Source organism: Rhinolophus hipposideros, assembly GCF_964194185.1.
Source record: "Rhinolophus hipposideros genome assembly, chromosome: 3".
In the NCBI taxonomy this organism is placed as follows: domain Eukaryota; kingdom Metazoa; phylum Chordata; class Mammalia; order Chiroptera; family Rhinolophidae; genus Rhinolophus; species Rhinolophus hipposideros.
The window spans coordinates 93,324,173-93,349,428 of NC_138049.1; the positions used below are offsets into that span (position 1 = coordinate 93,324,173).

The 25,256-nt window shown below is 37.1% G+C and overlaps 1 protein-coding gene across 7 annotated transcripts in view; it reads left to right on the forward strand.

The window, feature by feature from the left end:
• The first annotated feature begins 42 nt into the window (after positions 1 to 42).
• CYP39A1 (cytochrome P450 family 39 subfamily A member 1) overlaps positions 43 to 25,256 on the forward strand; it is a 75,574-nt gene continuing 50,360 nt past the window's right edge. For 2 of the 7 annotated variants that reach the window (XM_081040361.1, XM_081040362.1), the window contains exons 1-6: positions 147 to 461; positions 8,932 to 9,067; positions 11,375 to 11,549; positions 13,008 to 13,157; positions 14,105 to 14,198; positions 19,637 to 19,741. In XM_081040361.1, coding sequence (XP_080896487.1) covers positions 270 to 461; positions 8,932 to 9,067; positions 11,375 to 11,549; positions 13,008 to 13,157; positions 14,105 to 14,198; positions 19,637 to 19,741 — 852 coding nt within the window. In that variant the 5' untranslated portion in view covers positions 147 to 269. Of the gene's footprint in view, positions 102 to 146; positions 462 to 3,006; positions 3,149 to 8,931; positions 9,068 to 9,412; positions 9,517 to 11,374; positions 11,550 to 13,007; positions 13,158 to 14,104; positions 14,199 to 19,636; positions 19,742 to 25,256 lie in introns of those variants that run through there. The other 5 variants (XM_081040365.1, XM_081040363.1, XM_081040364.1 and 2 more) reach the window with 5 other exon arrangements.

The window sequence follows — 25,256 nt, forward strand, 5'->3', positions numbered from 1 at the left end:
TCACTACCCTCTCCTGCTCCGCCCCTCCGCACCCACCCTCCGACCTCGGTCCAGCCCCTGCGTTCTGTCCCGGTTGGCCAAGACTTGGAAGAGAAGTGGAGGTGGGAGGGAGCGATGTTGCGAAAGTCACCTAAAAATTGGGGCGGGGAGAGGAGGTTACAATTAGGAGGGCGAGGACGCTGCAAAAGTTGTAGCAGGAAGGTGGCGAGGTCCGGTGGGTGCGCCCTATCCTAGAGGGAAGGAACAAGTGCCACGGCAGATTCTGGAAGATGCTAGACAAAAATATGGAACTAGTTTTCCTAACAGTGGTTATAATCCTAGGTTGCGTTGCTCTTTTGTTATTCCTTCAGTGGAAGAACTTGCAGGGACCTCCGTGCATAAGGGGCTGGATTCCTTGGATCGGAGCTGGATTTGAGTTTGGAAAAGCCCCTCTAGAATTTATAGAGAAAGCAAGAATCAAGGTACGTGGCCTTAGCGGGAGGGGTTTCCGGAGAAGGTAGTGTTTCATTTATTTTCTTTCATTGGATCTGAAGTGCAGTGTTAGAACACGGGGAACTTGCTGCCCTCAAACGATCTAGTCATTTATGAATTCATCAACTAACGACAATTATGTCTTATGCAAGGGTTTTCAAAAGAGATAGATTTTTATGGAATGCAGCTTGCAACTAACTGCCTTTTTGGAAGCAGAGATTTAAATGCTAGTTACTTCATCATGGTTAGAAAAAATCTTCTGAATACATATTAAATAAATGCTTGTAATGATTGGAAAAGACAAATGTAATGCAGTGACTTTCAATTTTATGAAAATGCATAATAAATTAGTATCCAAATCAGGGTTAACACCAGGCAATTGTAAAAATTGCTTGCAAACTTAGCCTTTACAAATTTTGCTGACAGTATATTTTCATCTGGTGTTATTTAATGATGATGAAATCCATTTTCGCTGCAAAGTAAGCACATTAGTAATCATTGTTGCAATAGATGTTTTGTCCTTAAAATATCTTTCAAATATAGTATATCTTGCAAACATAGTATATAAGATACCGCCAATTTTTTTTTTTATTTCAACCAATGCTTCAATTCAACATTATCGTGTGTATGCGTATGTATTTTCTGGTTGTGTTTTTTGCACTTATCTGATTGTTTCCTCAGAATAAATTGCTAAAAGTGGAAGTGTCTAAGAACATAAACATGTAAATTGTTCGTATTATTGTGTTACCCTTGCAAAAAGGATATATTATACAGTTAGTCTTTTCTTTTGAGTGTAGGGGATTGCCTAGCTCCTCAAATCCTGGCCCACACTAGGAACCATAATTTTTGCTAGTCTGATAGATACAAAGTGATATCTTTAGAAGAAATTCTCCTTTGTGTCGCATAGCCTTTCTTAGGCATATGATTTTGATAATTTTAGGGAATGTTTTTACAAGCTTACCTGAGAAGGTCAAGCAAGGTCACAAAGATTATTTTATTTTTCTTCAAAACAGTTTATAGTTTTGCATTTTACTGTTAGGTCTATGATCCACTTTGAGTTAATTTTTTTGTGTAGTGTAAGTAAGGGGTAAGGTTCATTTTTTTCCCTACCTGGATGTCCAATTGTTCCAATATTTCTTGAAGGACTTTCCTTTCCTAATTGAATTGACTTTGCAGCTTTTCATAAATTAGTTGACCATATATGTGCAGATCTATTTTGAGCTTTTCTATCGTAGTCCATTGATTTATACGTCCATTCCTTTGTTAACATTACACTGTCTTAAATACTTAAATACATAATTTTATAGTAAGTCTTTAAATCAGGTAGTGAATTACAAAAATCATTTTTTGTAATTGCCTTGACATTCAAGATTATTTGAATTTGAATATACATTTTAAAATTTGCTTGTCAATTTCTACAAAAAAGGCTGCTGGAATTATGCAAGTTTGTTAAGTCATAAGTTTGTTAAGAAAAATTGGGAGAGAATAGACTTTTTAAGAATATTAAGTCTTCTATGAAAGCTGTATGTCTCCATTTATTTAGCTATTTAATTTCTTTCAGAAATATCATGCAGATTTTTTGACATGAGGTCTGGCCTATGATTGTTCATTATTTTTCTTATGTATTTTATATTTTTGAGGGTATTATAGATAAAATTGTTTTCACTTTTGCTTTCTAATTGTATTCTGCTGTCACAAAAAAAAATACAGCTTTTTTGATAGATTAACTTTGTGACCTTGTTAAATTCACATATTAGTTCTAATCGTTATTTTGTAGAATTCTTAGTTTTTATACATTAAAATTATGTCCTGCAAAGAGATAAATTTATTTCCCCCTCCCATCTTTATGTCTTTTATTTCTTTTTCTTGCGTTATTACAGTCAGTAGGACTTCTAATATATTATGGAATAGAAGTGCAAAGAGTGGACAGGCTTGTCTTTTTCCTAATCTTAGGGGAAATGTGTTAAATATTTCACCATTAAGTATCATGTTAGCTATAGATTTTTTCAGTCCTGATCTTCAGCCCATACCCAGAATTCACAGATATCACCAGGGAAATAAATAGTGACCTATTGTTTGTTCACTTCTGCACAGTTCTCTCCTCTGCAGAGTTTCAGTCCATTTAATAGTTCTTATTGTTTCCCCAATCCTCTGATGCCTTTAAAAGTATGATCTTTGTAATTTATCCATGTTTTCCTAGTTGGCAGTAAGATCCTCGGCTCACCTGGTTCTATCACATCCTACACAAAAACATAAGCATCTGTATTTGTTTTAAAAGCTGCAAAGTATTCCCGGAACTGTCGTTCATTTAAACAGTCACTTAATGATGGACATGGTTTGTTTCTCTTATTTTACTATCATAAATAATACTGGTCATTTCTGTGTGCAAGTATATCTGTAAATTATCAGATTCAAAATGTAAATGCATTTGTAACTTAAATTGAAATAGGAAAACTTTTGAGTGTTTTGAGCAGATTAGTGATGTGATCTGATTTAAAATTTAAAGGGTCACTTTGGCTGCTCTATTAAAAATAGGGACATAAAAGAAGGAAGATAATTTGAAGATTATTGCAATAATTCAAGCTTGATATCATGATGGCTTGGACCATGGTGGTAGCAGTGGAAGTCTGAGAAATGGCTGGATATATTTTGAAGATGGAAGCAACAAGATTTACAGGTGTAATAAATGTACTATGTAAACCAATGAAAAGGGTTAAAGGTGACTCCAAGAAGTTGGGCTTGAGAAACAAGAAAGTAGATTGCCATCAAGTGAGATGGACAAGATTGCAAAACTCATGGGGAGGGAAGGTCAGCTTTAGATATGTAGGAGTTTGGGGTGTCGACATCCAAGTAGAGATGTTGAATTAAGCAATTGGATAAATGAATTGGAGTTTGGGAAAGAGGTCCAATTATGCATAGGTTTAATCTCTTCTGCCTATCTTCTATAGCTGTCATTTTCCCTGCAATTCTTTTCTAGTTTATTGATATTTTTTATTTTTATTTCTAGTTTATTGATATTGATATTTTTTACATATATTTTTCACAATTCTATACTCTTTTCCTTAGACTCTTTGTTTTTTTTTTTTTTATGGGGTGTAGTCTCCTTTGTGCTTCATGTAATAGTTGTCTTTTATTTGGAACTGTATTTATTGTCTCTTCCTTTCCTGAGTTCCTTTATTTCCTAATTTTTCTCCATTGTCTAGCTATTTCTTTCATGGTTTCTTATATTTTTGCTTTATTTTCTTTGCAGCTGCAATTATTACATTAAGTTTTTTTAATTCACAAAAATAATTTTGCATTGTAGTTTTCAGGTACTCTGGCAAAATAATTTTTCGTGAATTTCTAATTGTATTCTGCTATGAGTTTATGTATCAGAAGTTCTCTCTATCTTTTTTTTTTAATTAAAGAATTTTTCTTATAGTGCTGAATTTTTCCCTTTTATTTAATCATATTTTAAGGAGTGGGGTTGTCTTGGACCAGCTGTAAGCAGGACGTTTTGTTGGGGGTAGTTGCTTTCCAGGTGTCTCAGCTTAAGTTTGCTATCCTCTCTTGCTATAGCGAAAATATAGTGCCTCTGTGCTTCCAAGGCTCCTCTACCTTTCAGGATCTAATCACTTGAGCTCTCACTACCTTTCTTTGGTATCTGCTGCTGCTACTAAGAGACACAGCTCTGAATTGGAGTTTGGGAAAGAGGTCCAATTATGCATAGGTTTAATCTCTTCTGCCTATCTTCTATAGCTGTCTTCTTGGGTGTTCTCTTCACTTTTTGAAGGTGGTGCTTTTCTGGAACCCTCTGAATAGTTTTCCGTGGGATCTTTTGATGCCTCCCCCAATATCCATGGCCTGTTTATTTTAGCCCATTTCACAGTGGTTCCAGCCTATCCTATCTCAGAGTGTGTATTTCTCAGCCTTTCCATGATTACACCCCCTGCACATGCCTCATTTCCCCCCATTACACGTTATAGCTTCCACAGGCAATCTGCTCGTTTCAGATGCTGTGAGCTACACTTGCGTAGTTTGTAGATTTTCTTCTGGTTAATCTTAATCTGTTGCTTGTGTTTGTATTTGTTTCATTCTCCGTGTGGCTTTCTGGGGTTTCTAGGAAAGAAGTGGAGCAATTCAGATAGACGTTGCCAGAGTGTCACTACCAAAATTGGAAGTCCATCTTCTTTAAAAAGAAGTTGTGTTTTTTTCCAAATAGGTTTATATTCTAAAAGCATAACCATGTATACGACGAAAAGTATTCTCATCTTTGTCTTCCCGCTGCCTAGTGTCCGAACCCCACGAATAGTGTTGGCCCCACTATTTCCTTCATATTATTGTTCATGCTCCTTCTACACTCCCGGTTAGGTTGGGGTTGTGAGAATATGACTGAGTGTTTTAACTTATTATTCCTTTATATTTTTGTGTAATCCTATTTTATTTTCTTCAAAGTGACTTTTTCAAAAGATAACTTTTAATTTTTGTGTTTCATCATCCTATTATGTATAGGTTACGTTTTATGTAGGTTAACTAAAAATAATTTTTAGATACCCTAGAGCATTCATCTTCTCTGTGGTGGTGGGGGGATAATACATGAGAGGAATGGGAAGCTGGCTCAAGAGTAAATATTAGTATATTTTGTCTGTTAAACAGAAATAGTACAACATGAAAGTCCCCAGTTAAGAGGATGAAATGACAGTCTATAGACTGAGAAAATATTTGCAAGCCACATATCTAACAAAGGACTAGTATCGAGAATATATAAAGAACTCTCAGTATTCAAGATTAAAGAAAAAAACACAACAATCCAACTTAAACATGGGCAAATGTCATGAACAGATACGTTACTGAAGAGGATATATAGATGGCAAATGAACACATGAAAACATGTTCAACATCATTCACAATTAAGGATACGCAAATAAAAACCACAACGAGACATCACTATACACCTATCAGGATGGCTAAATAAAAAATAATGACATTACCAAAATGCTAGTAACGATACAGAGAAACTGGATGGTTCATATATTGCTCGTAGAAATGCAAAACGTAAAATGATAAAATTGCTGAGGGAAAAACGGGTCCACATGACCCAGCAATTACACTCTGGACAACTTAACCTAGAGAACTGAAAACTTAGGTTCACACAAAAACCTGTATATGGATGTTTATAACAACTTTAGGCATAATAGCCTGAAATTGAAAACAACACAAACTCGCTTCAACAATGTTTAAACGAACTATGGCACATCCATACCATAGAATGCTACTCAAAATATAAAGGAATAAACTATTGATACATAGAGCAATCTGAATGGATCGCAAGCGAATTATGCCAAGTGGGAAAAAAAGCCAATCCCCAATGTTTCCATACTACTATATGACGCTATTTATATAACATTCTTGAAATTCAATATTGTAGAAATGGGGAACAGATTAGTAGTTGCCAAGAGTTAAGGAGGAAGCAGGAGGGAAATGGTTGTGGCTGTAAAAGGGAAACGTGGTATCTTTGTGGTGATGGAACTATTCTGTATCTTGACTTTATCAGTGTCATTAGCTTGGTTATGATTCTGTACCATAGCTTTGCAAGGTGTTACCATGAGGGGAAGCAGAGTAATGGGTACTTGGGATCTCTGTATTGTTTCCTACAACGGCCTGTTAGTCTACAGTTATCTCAAAATAAAAAGTGTAATAGAAAAATACAAGCACCACTTCTATTATATACTACATGTGCGTGTCTTTACTTCATAACCCTCAGTGTTGACATTGCACAAAGCATGGGAGGAAAACAAGGAAGACAAAAAACCCTTTGTCACAGAATTTGTAACCCAGCCCAAGATTATGTGCACTGTGCAATCTTTTTGCAATAAGTTACTTTAAATACCACTTGGCAGCCCGTATCTCAACGATTCGGTAGGTATGTTTGAACTTGGCTGTCCACACTGTGGACCGGGTGCCTATTCATGTTACAAAAGGACACTTTCCTTTGGGACGTTAAGAATTCACATTTGGACAAAACTTAAAACAGTGACATTACTCATCTTCTAAATACTGAGTAACAAACAGTTGTAGAGAGGGCATACTGAAACACAATGTAGATCTCTGGATCCCTAGTGAAAGAAAATGAGACTTAAGTTTGGTGGCTTCATGATTATCGGGGCCACAAGTGGCCCGACAGTGCCCACAACTGTGTGCCAGTTCATGGCAAGTCAGAAATGACTGTAATATTGAAGTAGTGATGAGCATAAATGGTATTTAGAGATACTTATAATAACTGTAATGGGATATAAGAATATGGGTGGTGGTTCTCAGAATGTATATCTTGGATGTGGAATGATAATGTCACGGTGGCCACCAGGGAAATGAAAATGAAGCACGGATGGAGGAAGTTTACTATACTCAGAGGTCCCAGAGGATCACTGCATGCCAGGCAAAGTCACCAGAGAAAGCTCCAGTGTCAGTCAGGAAGCAGAAGACAGGAGCAAGAGAAAAGCCTATGCCAGAGCCTTTATTGGGGTTTCTTGCCAGGGAGGGCAGGGTAAACAATTTAGGAGTGGATAGTGGTTTGAATAATTCCTGAGGACTTTGACCTATAGGGGTGGTCTCTCAGGATGGCATAGGGCATCCCAGGGAAATATGGATCTTGGTATTTGACAATTAGATAAGGAGGTAGTGGGGGCTGGATTCATTGGTTTGCATCTGAAAGGTATGCTCCTGGCTGGTTGAGCCCTTGCTGTGTGTAAGAATTGGCTAACCCTAGGAGGGCAGTCTCCCTGGGGGTGAGGCCTTCAGTCCCAGAGCAGCAAGAGTAAGAAAATATCTCCAATCTATAGTTGGTTCTGTGATGAATGGATGCCAAATAGAAACAGTCTAAGAAAGTATCCTTGGAATAGTGGGTTCTTTTGATGATAGACTCATGGATACGATTGTGGTTAATTGTCTACATTCATAATTGATGAAAATGCTAACTTACAATGAGAGGTCAGTGAAAATGATATATTTGTTCCCCAGTAAAGTTACACTCGAAGACTTCCTGAAATCAAGCCCCTCACTAGACTATGCTTATAGACAGTTAGGAGTGACCTGATAGAGGGGGTAAAGCTGATGATGTAGGAGTAAAGGCATAAATGGAGAACAAAGACAAGGTTCTACATTGAGTGTGGAATCTATAACACAAGGAAAGGACTGTTGGCATTTCACAGGGGCAGGGCTTTCCACCTGTGTTAAACAGAGGGGAAGCATGGAGAATGGGTACAATGTGTACACCTTGCAAGATTTGGGGGTGAGAAGTCAAAAGCTCTCTGACTTGATTGCTTCCATTTTCCCAGTGAATTACAAATCCGGAACATTCTCTCACAGTGCTGAGGGTTGGGCCAAGTGGTACAGGTGACAGTCATTTTGGAAAGTGAGAAAGTAAACACATTAGAGAACTTTTTAGGATTGCAAGACGTGGTTGAGTGACCATGGATTTATGGTAAAAGCTGTCAGCAATTTTATGTCTTTCTCTTGAACAAAGTTGAGCTATAAGTTGTTTTTAACCAATTGAATTTTGAAAACAATGTTCAAATGTCAGAGTTTCATATAATTACTAATAGTTATATCTAATGATTCATACTACAAGAAAGGAAGGTGCAAATAAATAGTAACATGATACAGAGGAAGGTTAAGTATTAGTGTGAGGGTGACACTGTATCTTCTATTTTGAGATTTAAACCTCTAGTGTAATTCGATTCAACAGTATAGTTTAGCTTGGGACTTTTTGAAAGCTTTTTTTCTTTTCCTTGCTCCTCTCTCTTCCTGCCAAAACCTTAATGATGCCATTTACTATACATTTACTATGCATACCAGGTTCCATGATTCTGTTTACTCCAGACCATATGCACACCAGGCTCAAGGACACTGTTTCCTCAAGGAAACCTCCAGGACACTGACTTGAGAGAAGTTTTTACATCTGCATAAAATCCACTCCTATCCCTGAAACACACCAGTCTGTGGAAAGTACCTTTTCAATGACTGTTTATTCCAGGCTAAGACCATCTCTCCGCCCCCCCCCCCCACCTTTTTCCTTTGTTCTGTCTCTTATGTGCCTATAAAACCTTTGGCAATGCTGAGAGGTGAGGGGGTGGCCTTGGAGATGGCCATCGTCCCAGAATGCCAGCATTTTGAATTAACCTGCTTTTCTTTCCACAAATCTCATCTCTCGATTGTTGGCTTTCATGTGGCGAGCAGTTGCACCTTTAGCACAGTCCCAATAGGACAGAATAAATTAGTATTTACATAGAGTTGGCTGAACCGGTCAACATTCAGAATTAAGTACAGTACATAATGGTAATGTTTTTCTTGACTATCGTTTCATCATTGGGGTTCTTGAGAAACACTATCTTAAACACATATGACGCATGGCCCTGTCTGTAACTTATTTAACAGAGATGTTTACTAATACAATCTGTATTTACGTGGTTTTTTTTTTTCCAGTATGGACCAATATTTACCGTCTTTGCTATGGGAATTCGGATGACCTTTGTTACTGAAGAAGAGGGAATTAATGTGTTTCTCAAATCCAAAGAAGTAAATTTTGAACTCGCCGTGCAAAATCCCGTCTATCGTACAGGTACAGAATATTTTCCGATAGTTCATTTGCAATACCACAGTGGAATCCAGGACTAGTTTTAGGTAACAACCACATCCTCACTCCTTTGTCAAGAATGATGAGGCCCCATTGTTTTACTCTTTCGAGGAGGGATAGAAAGAGAAAAGAGCATATCACGAGTTTGGTTCTGGAAAAAAACAAATTACAAGCAGTCTAACACATTGAGATCTCAGACGTGGAAGAGATGAGGTGACTACCTCCCTGATGTTCTCTGTGGAAAGTATTTGGAATCTGCTTCCTGTTCCAGCTCCCAAGATGCGCTAACCATTCTGCTACTGTGTATACCATGTTTCACAGGCTTTAGCTCTTGGCTTGATCACATGTTGCTACCCTGCTCCCCGAAAGTAGAATTCGGCTTAGTAAGCCCTTTGCTAGTGGCGTTTCCTGACATATTCCATAGGGCTGTTAAGGTAAGTGGGTACCCTTTTGCCAATTCTCTATCCTCGGAGACTGCTGGATTGCTGGTCAGCATGCTTCCTGTGTGACTGTGTTTCTGTGTTTCTTCCCAGGCCACAGATAAGCACGCTCAAGCCGTTTGGTCTTCCGAGAATGCAGAGCTGCTTTGTTTTGAGCCCAGTGCTTTTTTGTTTTCACAATGTCTGTGCTTGCTTCGACTGCCTATGGCTTCTTTCTCTTCGCTTCCCTTTTTGCTTCTTTCTTAGGTTCCTTTTCATGGATCCTCTAGTGCATTTTTTGCCATTAAGAAAAAACAAAAAAGGTTTGTTTTAAAAGCTGGAAGTGATCAAGAGCATGATTATTTTTCTTCTTGCTGGCATGAAAATTACAACATGTGCGTTAACTTTTTTTGATTGTTTAGTACTTCTTGATATTTGGACTCTGGAATTCCAAATCAAAGAATGTAAATACTTGAAAGCCTCTTGATCTGTAAGCTCACATACACCTTCAGAAAAATACACCAGCTTACTTAACTATCAGGTGTATGGAAGTGATCAAGTTTTTATACCTGTCCCTCCCCTGGGGACTTCCATGTTGAAATATGTCTATTTAACAGACAAAATATGTTAATATTTACTACTGACACAGGTTCTCATTCTTCTCATATATTTTCCTAACACAGAAGATAAATGCCCCCAGGGTATCTAAAAATTATTTTTAATTAACCTACATAAAACTTAACCTACATATAATAAGATGATGAAATACAAAATTAAACATTTTTTTCTGAAAAAATTATTTCCATGTTTCCCCGAAAATAAGATCCAGCTGGATAATCAGCTCTAATACGTCTTTTGGAGCAAAAATTAATACAAGACCCGGTCTTATGAGACCCGGTCTTTAATATAATATAATATAATATAATATAATATAATATAATATAATACCCAGTCTTGTTTTACTATAATATAAGACTGGGTCTTATATAATACAAGACCTGATCTTATTTTACTATAATATAAGACTGGGTCTTATGTAATATAATATAAGACCGGGTCTTATGTTAATTTTTGCTCCAAAAGACGCATTAGAGCTGATAGTCCGGCGAGGTCTTATTTTCAGGGAAACATGGTTTGAAGAAATTAAACAGGATTTTAAAGAAGAATATAAAGGAATAATGAATAAAAAACACTCACTCATACTCTCACTACCCTAACCCAACCGGGAGTGTGTATTGTGGAAGGATCATGAACAGTAGTAAAAAGGAAATAGTGGGGCCAGCATTATTCATGGGGTTTGGAAAGGCCTCCCTGGTGGAAGTAATATTCAAGAAGCTGCTTAAAAAAGAAATAGAAATCAGGAAATACTTTGGGCTTGTAGGTGTGGGTGTATGGGGGTGGGGTGAGGTTGGTCAAGTAGAGAATGTTCTGAGCAGATAGAACAGCTCATAAAAATGCTGGGGAACATAAAAAAGTGTGTTTTCAATATGCCTGGAATCTAGATTTAGAAGGGGGAGGGCTGCAAATACCACGAGAGAGCTGGGACATTGGTAGAAAGCCTTGTAAACTTTGATAAGGATAGGGAGCCAGTGAAAGGTTTTAAACATGGAAATAAAATCACTAGATACATGTTTCCCAGAGGCGTTCTTCATCACTCACTTAGAGATCATCTCTTAAAGTAAATTACCTTACAGACTTTTACTATCTCACAGCATAGGTTGAATCTTCACCCAGTTTTATTCACAGGAGGTTATTTTATGTATTTGGTGGACTCTGTCTGTATTTCCTACTGACCAAATAATACTAGAGGTATATTGACTGTTTGCTTCAAGGAGTCGTTGCTTCTTTTGAAAATAGTTTTCTCTGTTTGTAGCATCAATTCCAAAGAACATCTTTTTAGCACTGCATGAAAAACTTTATATCACAATGAAAGGGAAACTAGGTACTTCCAACCTACGTCAATTCTCTAGACAACTGACGGAAGAATTACATGAACAACTGGACCATTTAGGCACTCATGGGACAGTGGACCTGAACAACTTAGTAAGGTAAATAGATGCATTAGTATTATTTCATCTCGTTCTTTTGAAATAAAAAAAATTTGAATTCATACATTGGACTTCGAAAATTATCAGGTGACTTAATGAACTGTACCTAACTAGGCAGTTAAGAGATTATGTTACCATTTTAAATTCTAATTAATGAGAAAATAAGGAGTTTGGCAGTATAATTTTATGGTGAGCAAATAGCCAGTACATTTTAATACATTCACAGTCATTCCCTACAATTGTGTAGAGCATATAAAATTTACCTCTTATAATTGTCATGTATCCATCAGAATTTTTGATAAAACATTCAGTGCCATTTGTGATTATTATAACAAGTGGACATGAGAGAACAAAGGAGAGGAGAGACGAATCAAGTAGACAACAGGCGTCCAGGAAATATTTGTGAGACCTGAAAAGTTGGCTGAAGCAAAGTCAGTGTGCCCCAGAGTCGTCGTAGAGGGGAGGTGCTGAGAGACTGATGAGACCGGAAAGGGCTGCAGAGGGAGCCAAATAGCATGTGTCAGCTATGTTCTTGAAGCTTTCTGGCAAAGGGCTGGGGCATGGCAGCCATGAGACACATTCCGCACGTGCATAGGAGATGTGGGAATTGAAGTTTCCTTAGGCACTTTTCCATCTCAGTGGGATACTGGGTGACTGAGGGCAAGATTCAACAGTTCAGGCTCACAAAAACAACAATATTTAATATTTTGTTAGTGGTCCAGAAAGAAAGAGAGAGAGAAAAGAACAAGGAAAACCAACCAACCAACCAAACTCTTAGCATGTTCAATATCTACAACAAAACCGCAAATTCTCAGATATCTTTGAAATTTGGGGGCAAGAAGAGCCTTAAAAATTTCTGGGGAGAAAGGGATGGAAAATAAAAATGAAATACCTAGTACTTAGTGTTACTAATCGGAGGCATATTAAAAATCATTGATATTCATTTACTTAAGTATGCCACAGTAATCATTTTATTCACTTACCAGTAAAACTTGAGAGGTACTATATTTCAATGTGCAATAGTTCACATTTGTAGGGTCTGTAAGATTAGGAAATTCGGTGACTAATATTGTCCTGATTCTTTGGTTATTTTTTGCTGCTATCTAAAAGCATGGACTGTATCTTAGTTATAAATAAGTGCTCATTAAAATTGCATTGAATCAATTTATTTCTGTGTTTATTTCATCTCACGTTTGTCAGAATCTTACGACGCTTACTTAAAAAGCATTTGAAAATCTTCAGATAAATAAGACTACAATTTCAGTTACCCCTACGTCATCTTGACAACAATAGGCAAATATGAAAACCTCTTAAGGGCGAGTTTTCCCAAAAGATTCTGTCATGTATTATTATCTACCCCTTATATATAGCTATGAAATAATATCTTTTTTGGTATCCTGATTTTATATTCTTTTTTGGTCAGTGGGTCTGACTTTTTCTATGTTTCTCTCTTTGTAGGCATCTGCTTTATCCAGTCAGTGTGAATATGCTCTTTAAAAAAGGTTTGTTTCCCACAAACAAGAGGAAAACCATGGAGTTTTATCAGAATTTTGAAGCTTATGATGAAAGTTTTGAGCATGGGTCCCAGATACCAGAATTTCTCCTGAGGTAAAAGTTGTTGCCCATCATTAATTCATTGACCAAGCTCTTCTCACCGATTCATACATCTCTTAATGTCTTCTGTTCTAAGTAGATGTAACAGCAGTTTAAGTGGAAGAGAGAGAACTATTTCTTTTGACCAGTTTTTGGGTGTGTGTGTGTGTGTGTGTGTGTGTGTGTGTGTGTATGTGTGTGTATACATTGAGAGAGGTACAGAAGAAGAGATACACGTTTTCCTTTTTTAAAAAAAAAAAATTGGGAGCAAAGATGAGAGAGAGAGAATGAATAGGAATATGAGAATGAACTGAATTTATTTTGAGGCTTTTTCCCATTGACAGCTTATCACATTAATTGCTACAGTTTGGATCCATGTTAAATCACCAAGTGTGGCTAGTCTCAGAATCAGACATTGTCCTCATTCTCTCAGAGGCAAAAATAGGTGTGGTCAAATGCATTTCTCAAAGGTGGTTCAGATAAATGTTTGTACAATGCCTCGAATGCAAAGTAACTCACGGTTTTTTGATTTCTTGGCAGTTGGTCTACAATGGTTAATGGTCAGAAAATATGAAAGAGATTACAGCCAGTTTGCTTTTCACGGCTTAATCCAGCAATGGGTCCTAGTTTTTCATCCTTTTGTAACTGACAATAGCCAGAGTAAAAGTAGACCAAGCAGATCAATCGTGGGCCCTGTTTTCTTATTCAGTGCTAACCCTACAGGAATTTAAACATTTATTTGCAAAAGACACTGAAATGTGGCTGCATTGCCCCCTCGCTATTTTTCTTGTAGAGGAATAAATCTGAAGGGGTACCTCTTATTAAATTCTAGCTGAAGATGAAAAAGAAACTTGGAGAAATAATTATAATTCTGTAGACATTTCCCCGTTTATACTGTGACCTGTTACTCCTAAAGTACTTACAAATTAATTTATACACACATATTTTTTTTTCTCACTTAGAAACTGGTCAAAATCTAAAAGGTGGCTTCTGGCATTTTTTGAGAAAAACATTCCAGATATAAAAGCACACAAATCTGAAAAAGATAATTCCATGGTAAGTATACCTTAGCTTTTTTTTGCTAAAATAGATGAGATGAAGACAGAGACAGTAATAAAGTATGATTGTTAAAAATATATTTTTGCTAAAAACCATGAGATTAGATACCAATTTTGTGCCAAGCACTGGTGTTAGACATACTTACACACATTATTTTATTGTTACAGCCTCACAACAGTGAAGCAGATATTAATCCTTTCTACATAGCAAACACCAGAGGGTACAGATCACAAAACAAAATTCTGAGGTTCTTTATTTATTTATACAGAGGGTGCTAAAAAACTGTATACACATTTTAAGAAATGAAAAAACTGTACTAAAATTGTAATAATATATACCGATAACAAAAGATGAGTGCCAGTCATGATTGACTTCTGCAATTACAAGAGGTGCTCAAAGTGGTTACCAGCATAATTTTAGTACAGTTTTTTCCTTTCTTAAAATGTGTATTCATTTTTTTGGCGCCCTCTGTATGTTATACAGTTGGCTGTATCAATAGTGACAGGTGGAAGTTATGGCAAATTAGACATGGATAATAAAGCTCTACAATAATTTAAAAAGCTGGGCATTGGGTGTTCATATCTTAAGTGTCTACATGTGTGGTTCTTTTTTAAAAATTTTTTACTGGGGAATAGTGTGTTTTTCCAGGATCCATCAGCTCCAAGTCAAGTCATTGTCTTCAATCTAGTTGTGGAGGGCACAGCTCACTGGCCCATATGGGAATCGAACCGGCGACTTTGTTGTTAAAAGCACGGGCTCTAACCAGCTGAGCCATCTGGCCGTCCTATGTATGTGGTTTTTTTAAGTGTGGCCCCCAGACTGATGGTACCAACATCACTTGGAAACCACACAGTCAGAAACGGGGGCAGAGCCAAGCGATTTGTGGTTAATCAGCTTTCCAGATGGTTCTGAAACTTGCTAATGAATGGTTCTCAGTCCTGGCTGCTCCTTAGAACCTCTGGGAGCTTTAGAAAATGACCTGATTCTTCAGACCCACCCCTCAGAGACTGGAATTCATTTGGTCTGGACTGCCTGTGCTCAGATCCAGCCCCCCCCTCCGTTGTATGACCTTGAGAATGCATAATATGTAATCTCTTGGCCTCAGTTCATCGCCTACCTCAGAATGGTGGGGATTAACTGAGTTGATGTTTGTAAAACTTAGAACATGTAAGGACTACCTGAAAGCTTATCACTGTTATTACCATTTTTAAAAATCACTTCGCACCTTTTAGTATCTAAAGATGACATCAAAAAATTTTTTTCTCTTGATAGCATCACAAACAACTCTCCTCAACCCTGTAGAGGAAGATAGCCTAAGGAAAAAGGAACGTGTGGTTGTTTAGGTACCTTTCTCCTAAATAGAGAGAATAAAGAGCGATCCTTTCGGCCCTTCATTAACAAACTATGTTTTGGCGAATGATCCTATTTCATAAAGTGACCCAGGCAAGCACACATTTTGTCTGCATCATTTTCCAGGATTTAGGGGTAAAATTACTTGGGTATAAAAGCGGCACTCAGATACATCTGTAATCTGTGAGCCTAGCAAAAGGGTTTTCAATGCCCCAAGTAAAACTCCCTACCAGCACTGCTTCTAGAATAAAGAAATGAGGCATTTTTAATCATAGGTAGTCTGACTCCCTTTTTGAATAAAGGCAAATTTTGAACTTTGCTGGAGTGAATCCAGTGTTTAAGACTTGGAGACAGAATTCAGTGTGGATATTCATGAGCAGTTTAACTTCCATTTTTCTGTGTATTCTGTTTCCTTCCAGCAGTATTCCTACTGAACTTGTGTTTTCATACCCCCATTTTTTTTTTAATGTGGACTAAGAAGAAAATAAAAGATTGTGTTGTCTTCTATCTACTACTAAGTAGATTTTAGTGGCCTAGTTAAGCAGAATACTGAATGAAGTTTTTTTGTTTGGGTTTTTTTTTAAATATTATACATACATTTTTGTCATATCATAAACATCAAATGTGATTTCTTCCATGTTATTCTATATATATATATTTATATATTTATATATGTATATTAAACTAGTATTTTCATTCACAGACTACCATATCAAAAGAATGAAATACATCCATAGAATTTTTCATGAAATATGAATTTGGTGTTGTAACAGCTTATATTGTAAGTAGGACAGAAACTAGCTTTCAGTGCAATTTATACGTGAACTATTTTCAGTTCTGCTAATCCATTATTATAAAACCAATAAGATATTGCTAACCTTTATGGAGTGTTTACTCCATGCCAGGCATAGTATTACTGTTACACATTTCACAAATTCATTACTCATTTCTCACAACTTTCAGACCCAGAAAACTGGGGATTATTAAAACTAGAAATCTGGGGATTAGAATGGTTAATCACTTTTGAAACATTCCATGACTTACTTAAGTAACAGCAACAACCTCTCAGCTTATATTTTCTTTGATAGTGATTTATTTTCTGTGTTGTGGGATTGGAAGCAAAACTACTATATTATGGTACAACACCGTTCTCTTCATCCCTAATCCAAGAGAGTTATGGATTGTGTCTCTAATGGGACAATATAGTACAGTGGCTGGGAATGTGGGCTCTGGAGTCAGTGCCATCTCACATGGTTCGAATCCCAGCCTGACCATCTACAAGTTATATGTCCCTGGCAAAAATTCCATAACTTATTTATGCTCAATTTCCTCAAATGTAAAATGAAGGTAATAGTATTTGCTTCCTGGAGTTGGCTAGATTGAATGGATTAAATACTTATAAAGCACTGAAAACAATACTGCTTTAGCAAGCAGTGACTAGAGATTAGCTGCCATTATTTCTATCACCTAACCCTGAGTTATTTAAGATTCAAAGTCCATGAGTAACTTCATGAAAATGTTACAGTGTCTGAATTTCATCTTCACGATGGGCAATAGGCACCGACAAATCTGGGGACACCTGTCTATGAAGAAAATACCTTCATGGAATGCATGTGATGACCTGAGAACAATCATATAGTAGGTAGCCTTGGATGAGGCCATGATCTGACGTGGTACTTTTCAAGTCAAATGTCAGGTCTCTGGTTTTAGAGAATTGCCCTATTTATAATACATTGGCTTGGCAATTTTTTCTCGCATGGTAGGTAGTTTTGTTTTAAGCACTTTATAAATAGTAACTCATTTTATTCTCAGAACAATCCTGTGAGGTTGGTACCATGTTATGATCATGTTGTTGATGAGGAATTTGAGACACAAGAGCTTAGAGTAACTTGTCCAACGTAACCTAGTTCTTAAATAACTAAGTCAGGTTCCAGTTTTACGTGTAAGAATCTTGGAAGTTGTTACTTCATCCTAACAACAAGTAAAAAACTGAGCAGACTGAAAAATCAACAACTCTTCTTGGATCCGTAAGTGAGCGAGAATACAGGTCAAACCACTTCCCCCAAGATTGGAGAGACCAATAAGCAAATACCTAATGAATATTTTATTGTGAATTTTTACATCTATGTTTATGAGAGATATTGGTCTGTACTTTTCTTTCAATGTCTTTGTCTGGTTTTGGTATTAGGGTAATGCTGACCTCATCAAATGAGTTAGGAAGTACTACCTTTGTTTCTATCCTGAAGACTGTTAGGCACGGCTGGAGGAATAAGTTGCAGGAGACCAGGATTGGTCTATTAGAGTTTATTTGGTGTGCTTGAGCTGCGGGAGGTCAGGCTAGAGCAGAAGGAAAAGATCATAACCTCCCCAGCAAAGAGGGGTATGGAGTTTTATAGGAAGGGGTACGCGAGGCTGTTCTCCCTGCCATGCTTCAGGGAGTTTTCATTGACAAAAGGTTTCATTCAGGGCATGACCAAGCCCTCCAGCTTCACACCCTGGCCCGAGGTCGCCATCCAGACAGCTATCCAGGCCCGCAGATCACAGGCTCCTAAAAGATTAAGCAAGACAGGATCAAGACAAGATGGCTTTTAAGATAGGTTTCTGCTCCTGGCCTAAATATGGCTTAACAAAGACATTGTAGAGAATTGGTATAATTTCTTCCTTTAATGTTTGGTAGAATTTACCAGTGACTCCATCTGGGCCTGGTGCTTTCTGTTTTGGAAAGTTATTAATTATTGATTCAATTTTGTTAATAGATATGTGCCTATTTAGATCATCTATTTCTTCTTGTAAGGTTTTTGGCAGATTGTGTCTTTCAAGGAAGTGGTCCATTTCATCTAGCTTATCAAATTTGTGGGCAAAGAATTGTTCAAAGTAGTTGTTTATTATCTTTTTAATTTTCTTAATTTTATAATGATGTCCCCTTTTTCATTTCTGATGTTAGTAATTTGTGGTGTCTTGTTTTCTTACTTAGCTTGGCTAAAGCCTTATTGATTTTATTAATCTTTTTAAAGAAGCAGCTTTTGATTTCATTGATTTTTCTCTATTAATTTCCTCTTTTCAGTTTCATTGGATTCTGCTCAAATTCTTATTTCTTTTCTTCTGCTTATTTTGGGTTTAATTGGCTTCTTTCAGATAGAAACTTAGATTGTTGATTTTAGATTTCTTCTTTTCTGATATATGCATCAATGCTGCAAATTTCCTTCTAAGCAATACAATACAAAGTATTTTCATTGCCCTAAAATATACTCTATGCTCTCCCTATTCATTTTTGGCCATAAAACACACCTTAACAAATTTAAAAGAATAGAAATAATGTAATATCTACTTTTAGACCACAATATAATTAAAATAGAAATCAATAACAGAAAGGAAAATCCCAAAACATGTGGAGATTAAAAAACACACTTCTAAATAACACATGGGTCAAAGAAGAAATCCTAAGAGAACTTAAAAATATTCTGAAACAAATGAAAACAACCTACCAAATTTTGGGATGTAGCAAAAGCAGTGCTTATAGCAGCTTTATTCATTTTTGCTGAAACTTGGAAGCAACAGAGATAACACTTCTAGTACTTGAATGGATTATAATGATAGGTGTGTATGTCATTATACATTTGTCCAAACCCATAGAGTGTACAACATGAATAGTGAACTCTAAGGTAAATTATAGACTTTATGTAATTACGATTGTGTCAGTGTAGGTTCATCCTTGGTGAAAAATGTACCATTCTGATGAGCCATGTTGATAATGGAGAATGCTAGCTATGTAGGTGTGGCGGTAAGAGTTGTATGAGCCAGCTCTGTACTTTCCTCTCAGTTTTATTGTAAACCTGAAACAGTAAAGTCTTAAGAAAAGAAAGCTATGGCAAGTTTTGAACCAGTGCAGTGAGGTAGTTGAGCTCCTACTGCTAATTACCATACTAGGAGTAAGTATGTAAATCCCTTAACCTGCCTCAAACTGCAAACCTAGAAATGGCAAAATAATATCTTTCAGATCAAAGAAAAATGCGTGGTCTTTCATTTATTCACATCAATCTTTGTTATGTACCTGTGGCTTAACAATGTTTATTTCCTTTAAACAGACATTAATGCAGGTTTTGCTGGACATCATAGAGATAGAAACAAATGAGAAAAGTCCAAATTATGGGCTTCTACTACTTTGGGCTTCTTTGTCCAATGCTGTTCCTGTAAGTATATTAGTAAAATAAGAGTTACATGTCTGTGTACACACTTTCAATTTTTCCCTTCATGTTTCTTTCTTTTTTTCCTTCTTTCCTTCTTTTCCTTCTTTCTTTCTTTCCTTCTTTCCTTCTCTCTCTCTCTCTCTCTCTCTCTCTCTCTCTCTCTCTCCTTCCTTCCTTTCTTTTCTCTGTCTCTCTCCCTTTCTTGATTCTTTCTTTCTTTCTTTTTTTCCTTCCTTCCTCCCTCCCCCCTCCCTTCCTCCCTCTTTCCCTCCCTCCTTCTCTCTCTCTTTCTTTCTTTCTTTTTAAATTTCTTTTTTTCTGTTGCTAATCTCCCTGTCACAATTTTTTCCTGAAAGATGTGTGTGTGTTTTTTAACTTTTATTTATTTTAAGTGTGTTTTCCCAGGACCCATCAGCTCCAAGTCAAGTAGTTGTTTCGCTCTAGTTGTGGAGGGTGCTGCTCACAGTGGCCCATGCAGGGATCAAACCGGAAACCTTGGGGTTATGAGCAGCGTACTCTAACCAACGGAGCTAACCAGCTGCCCCCCTCCCTTTTTTTTCAGTCTTTTCACTTCTTATTATGGGGAAGGAAAAGAGTGCAATGGAGTGTTTTGTAAGATGGAAAAAGAAAACTGATGCCTAATGAAATCTCATAAGATCACAGAGGAGGTGAAGCAGAGATCTGAAGTGAATTTGGTCTCTGAAATATAGCATGTCACAGACTAAAGGGGAAACCTTGCTCTTTGGAGTCAGTCGTGAAATACCTGCTTATGGAGCATTTTCTGTGTCAGGCAGTGTGTTTAGTATGGGTGCTGCAAAGATGAATAAGGCTTGACTCCTACCCTGTATTGGGAAGAGAGTAGGTAAACGGATAGTTCAAGATAGAATTGGGCTTGAACCCCGATATCGCCAGTCATAGGTATGGAATCTCACAGAGGTCAGTTAAACTCTGAGCCTTGTCGGTAAAAAAGAGATAATCAACTCCTAGTATGATCCAAGGACATGGGGACTTATTAATAGTCATTCTCATTTCTCTACAAGGTTGTTGTGAGGATTTGAGATAAGCCCAGCGGGTACCTGGTGAATATTAGTTATTTGTCTTCCCCCGAACCGCTTCTTCTGTGTACCATTCCGTTTGTATTGCTTGGAGTCTTGGTCTTGTAAGCTTCCCCATCAAGGAAGCTGGTGACCTTGGAACTCACCATACGTCTAAAGAGAGTAGAGACTTTTTAACTGTTTCTTTTTAAAGCTGTTATGAAGTAGATTAAAGCCATGAAACTTGACTGCCACTTCATGTTCGATGCACACCGGTTTCCTGTGTCAGGAGGATTTCACATTAGCCTAAGCTGCACTTACATTATCTGAGCAATTAAAGGGTAACCTTTTTCATATATTTGTTTTTGGCTAAACAGGAACATTCAAATCATCTCTAACGATAGATGTCATTTTTCTTCTAACCAAGAGAAATAAGATGTTTTAAGTATTATTTATTTCTCGTTCCTCTTATGATGGGCCGAGCTGTTAAAGACTTTCTAATACTGATAATCTAGTTTCCTTTAACCTGTTTTTATTGGAGGAGCAGAAATAGAAATTCTGGTTTCTCTGCTCAAATGTGTCTCAACCACTAGAATATGTATTTCATCTGGCGTGGGCAAGTAAATAGTTAATCTTTCCCCCTTCTTTATGTAGCACTAATATTAATCTCTGATTGTTCCTTGCATAATTTTCTTGGAAACTGAGTAAGATATAGCAAAATCAAAAAGCAAACATCAAAACAACTCTCAAAGCAGCAACTCCTGTCACAGGATTACTTTTCAAGATCCCATTAGAAAAATTCCCCAGAAGAAAGGGATACAAAGCGCCATTGATCTGACTTAGGGGAAGTCAGCTCTTTGGAATTTGTTCCTGGCACTGGTCTGAAAGGATTTAAATCATTAATTTCAGAAAGAAAGTGTCTGATGATTAGTGAAAGGTCCGTCTCACTGGCTGTTGTTGGCACTTTCAAGAGGCAGCTGGTGTGTGGGCAGAGACCCTGGAAAGGCTTTGGGTCAGGTCCAAAGCCAAATCCCAGTGCTGGATGACGGTGGGCCAGTTACTTAACTTCTCTGAGCCTCAGTGTCCTCATCTCTAACATAGGTTTCATGCTATCTACCTCATAGGAGAGTTGTGAGGATTATTTTAGTAATAAATGGAAAGTGGCTAACAGTCTCTGGCACAAAGTAGGAGTAGGTGCTCAATAAATGTTAGTTTTCTCTTACATAAAGTAAAGCCATGAAAAAAAAAAGTGAAGCCATGGTTTCAATCAATCATTTTTTTCAATGATAGGTAAATAATGGACCGCCCTGGCTTCCGAAACTTAAACCACTCAAATGCCCCAGGGTGGAAGTGGCCACCGGTATCCTGGCTTCTGTGATTTCCAACTGCTACCTAGAAAGCCCCTGAAAATCCTGCCAGAAGTGTACCTGAACTTTCTTCATTCCCAGATCATATTCTTAGCTTTTCTCCTACTCTGTGCTCTGCCTCAAGGCCCATGGAACTTAGAGCTGAGGCTTCATATTGGCTTGCTACAAGGTACTAGGAGGCTCCGTGGTGACCTAGGTGAACTTTGCTGGACTGGCCCAAAATGTTAACCACGACTTAGGAAATTGTTTCTATGGGGAAACCATTTCCAAGTCCCAAGAAATGTCTGACTCCCAGATGAACTTTAAAAGAACATTTTTGCAAGTCTAACGTCAAAGCTGACATTTTTCCTTTTTAAAAATCTGTTTCTCTGAAGCTCTTTCTGAACACTTTCAGTAGTGACCCCCACCCTGCCACCCCATCCCACCCTCAACTCCCACAGCATTTATTATCTGTGCCTCCCATCACTTCTACATTTAGCTATTCTCTATCGTGGGTGTATCTTATATCCCGAAATATGTGGAAGTTCTTGGGGCAGGAATTATGTCTTACAGAAATTTGTGTTTACCTTGAGTGGCAGAAGACTATCTACGTAACATGTTATAGAGAGTTCCATCAATATTTGTTAAATCTTTTTTTGAATGGAGGAATAAATGATGCTGAAGAACGTACTCAATTCCTCTTCTCTATGACACAACAGAACAGAACTTCCCTCCCTGTCCCTTGACACCTTTGTTCTTAGCTCTCCAAGGCAATGAAAGGCATGTTAGTGGCTGCTTCTGAAGTTCAGTGAGCCAGGTGACCCTTTCCCTTTTTGCCCAGCCCTCACCAGGGACTTGACCCCTTTGGCAAAATATTAAGTGATAACTTTGGGGAGCAGTCTTTAACTCCTTATCAAATGTGGGTGCATAAACACCTCAAGATCACTTATTCTTGTTTGTTGATTCCGTAATGTTTATAAACTTGACTCTCTTTTACGTGCTTTTTCTTTTGCTTTTTTTTTAAAAAAGTAACCTGGTTTTCTAAAGCAGAAATTTAGATGTGAAATCTGTTAAGAAAAGAGGTGTTAAAAATGATAGCTAGCACCATTGTGCTACCCCTTTCCCTGAATGCCTTGTGTTTGTTATAAAAATAAATACTACTCAATTTTAGTGAATCTCTAAAATTCTAATTAAGCACATAAAGTGCCAATTCCCCTCTTTTTTGTGTGTAACTGAAAATCTATGTACGATCACTAAGATTTTTTTCCCCTGGACATGATTTCTGACTCTTTAATAAGATGAATTGAGTATGGAGTGGTTATTAATTAAATACAGTAATTCAGCACTTCCATCTATAGATAATAGTAAAAAGGGCCTGAACAGGGAGACAGCTCTCTGGGCATCTTCTGTAAAAATGCAGTAGATGATCTCTAGGGTAATTCTTTCATAATCTGAAAAATGCCACAGAAAGCGGGTCTCCAATTGTAGTGGTCTTGGTTTACCACATTTATCCTTGCACTATCAGTTTAATGTCACAGAGGGAAACACAGTAAGCAGTATTGAATTTGGCTTTGTTGCAGCACTTCCTTTCAGACAATTGCTCTTCCTCTTTTGACCACAGAGGGGAGTATTAGGATTATTTAAAGGTACCTAAATTACTTCACCAATGAGACAGAAAGACTAAAGTTACACCGTTTTCTCTGAGTCATTTCAGGACTGGTTTTCCTAGATGACATTTCTTTCACAATACACGTTCATTGAAAAAACATAAGAGGGAAACCTAAGCACCTTTTAATGATTTTATACAGGTTTCCTTCACTGTATAACTTAAAAATAGAAGTGAAAACATTTACCTGAGCTAGTGGAAAGATAATTTTTGAGATATATAGCAGTATGATTTTATTTTATAATACTAAAATGAGGAAAGATCTGAAACCCTTTTGTTTGATCTAGAGAGCGAACTTCCAAGCATCCTATACGCGGTAGCACACCATGAGCTTGCAAGCACCCTTTGTTCAATAGGGCGTGAAAGGACCTGATTTTTTTTTTTATACTGAGTACTCTCATAATTTAGTTTATGAGATCTTAGGTATAGTTTCTGGGACTTCTTTAAAATTACCATGGTTCATTTGCAGAATATATGATTTGCTAATTAATTTGTATTTCAAGGAAATTAAATCTTGAAAAATGTTTTTGTTTTAGATTGAATTAACATTCTTAAGTGTCATAATTTGTTGTTTCTAAATATTTAATGTATGCCTATATAATATTTTATATTGTGTATTAGTAAGAAACATCCCACTTTTCTCATTTTTTAATCTATATGAACAATACGAGGTGTGACAATTAAGTTTGCAAACTCGTCCCAATTAAGTTCTCGAACTCATCCTAGAAAAAAGTGCTACGTACCTCATTGCTGAATATCACTACAGTCACCTCCCAGGTACTCCCCTTGGGAAGCTATGCACTGATGCCAGCATCTAGTCCACCCTTCAAAGCAATTTAGGAACTCTATTTCTGGAACGGTCATCAGAGCTGTTGTATTATCCTTGATGTCCTGAATGTCATCAAAATGTCTTCCTTTCAATATTTCCTTTATCTTCAGGTAAAGAAAGAAATCACTGGGGACCAGAACAGGTGAGTAGGCAGGGTGTTCCAATACAGTTATTTGTTTACGGGCTAAAACCTCCCTCACAGACAGTGCTGTGTGAGCTGGTGCATTGTCGTGATGCAGGAGCCATGAATTGTTGGCGAAAAGTTCAGGTCTTCTAACTTTTTCAGGCAGCCTTTTCAGCACTTCCAAATAGTAAACTTGGTGAACTGGTTGTCCAGTTGGTACAAATTCATAATGAATAATCCCTCTGAGATCAAAAAGGTTAGCAACATTGTTGCAACACATTAGCGAACTTAATTGTCAGACCTCGTACAGTGAAACTAGTGACAGAATGAAATTATAAATTGGACCTCTTAAAGATAAGTAACCCCTCTTATTCATAAAACCTAGTTGTTTTAAAAAATGCTCTTTACTAACGTGCCTTTACATTTAGTTTAAACATTTTTCTTGTTTCTTTTAAATGTTTGTGACTAATGCTGAGTGTTCTTTTCTTCACTTTCAAGGAAGGTTGTATGTTTTGATAG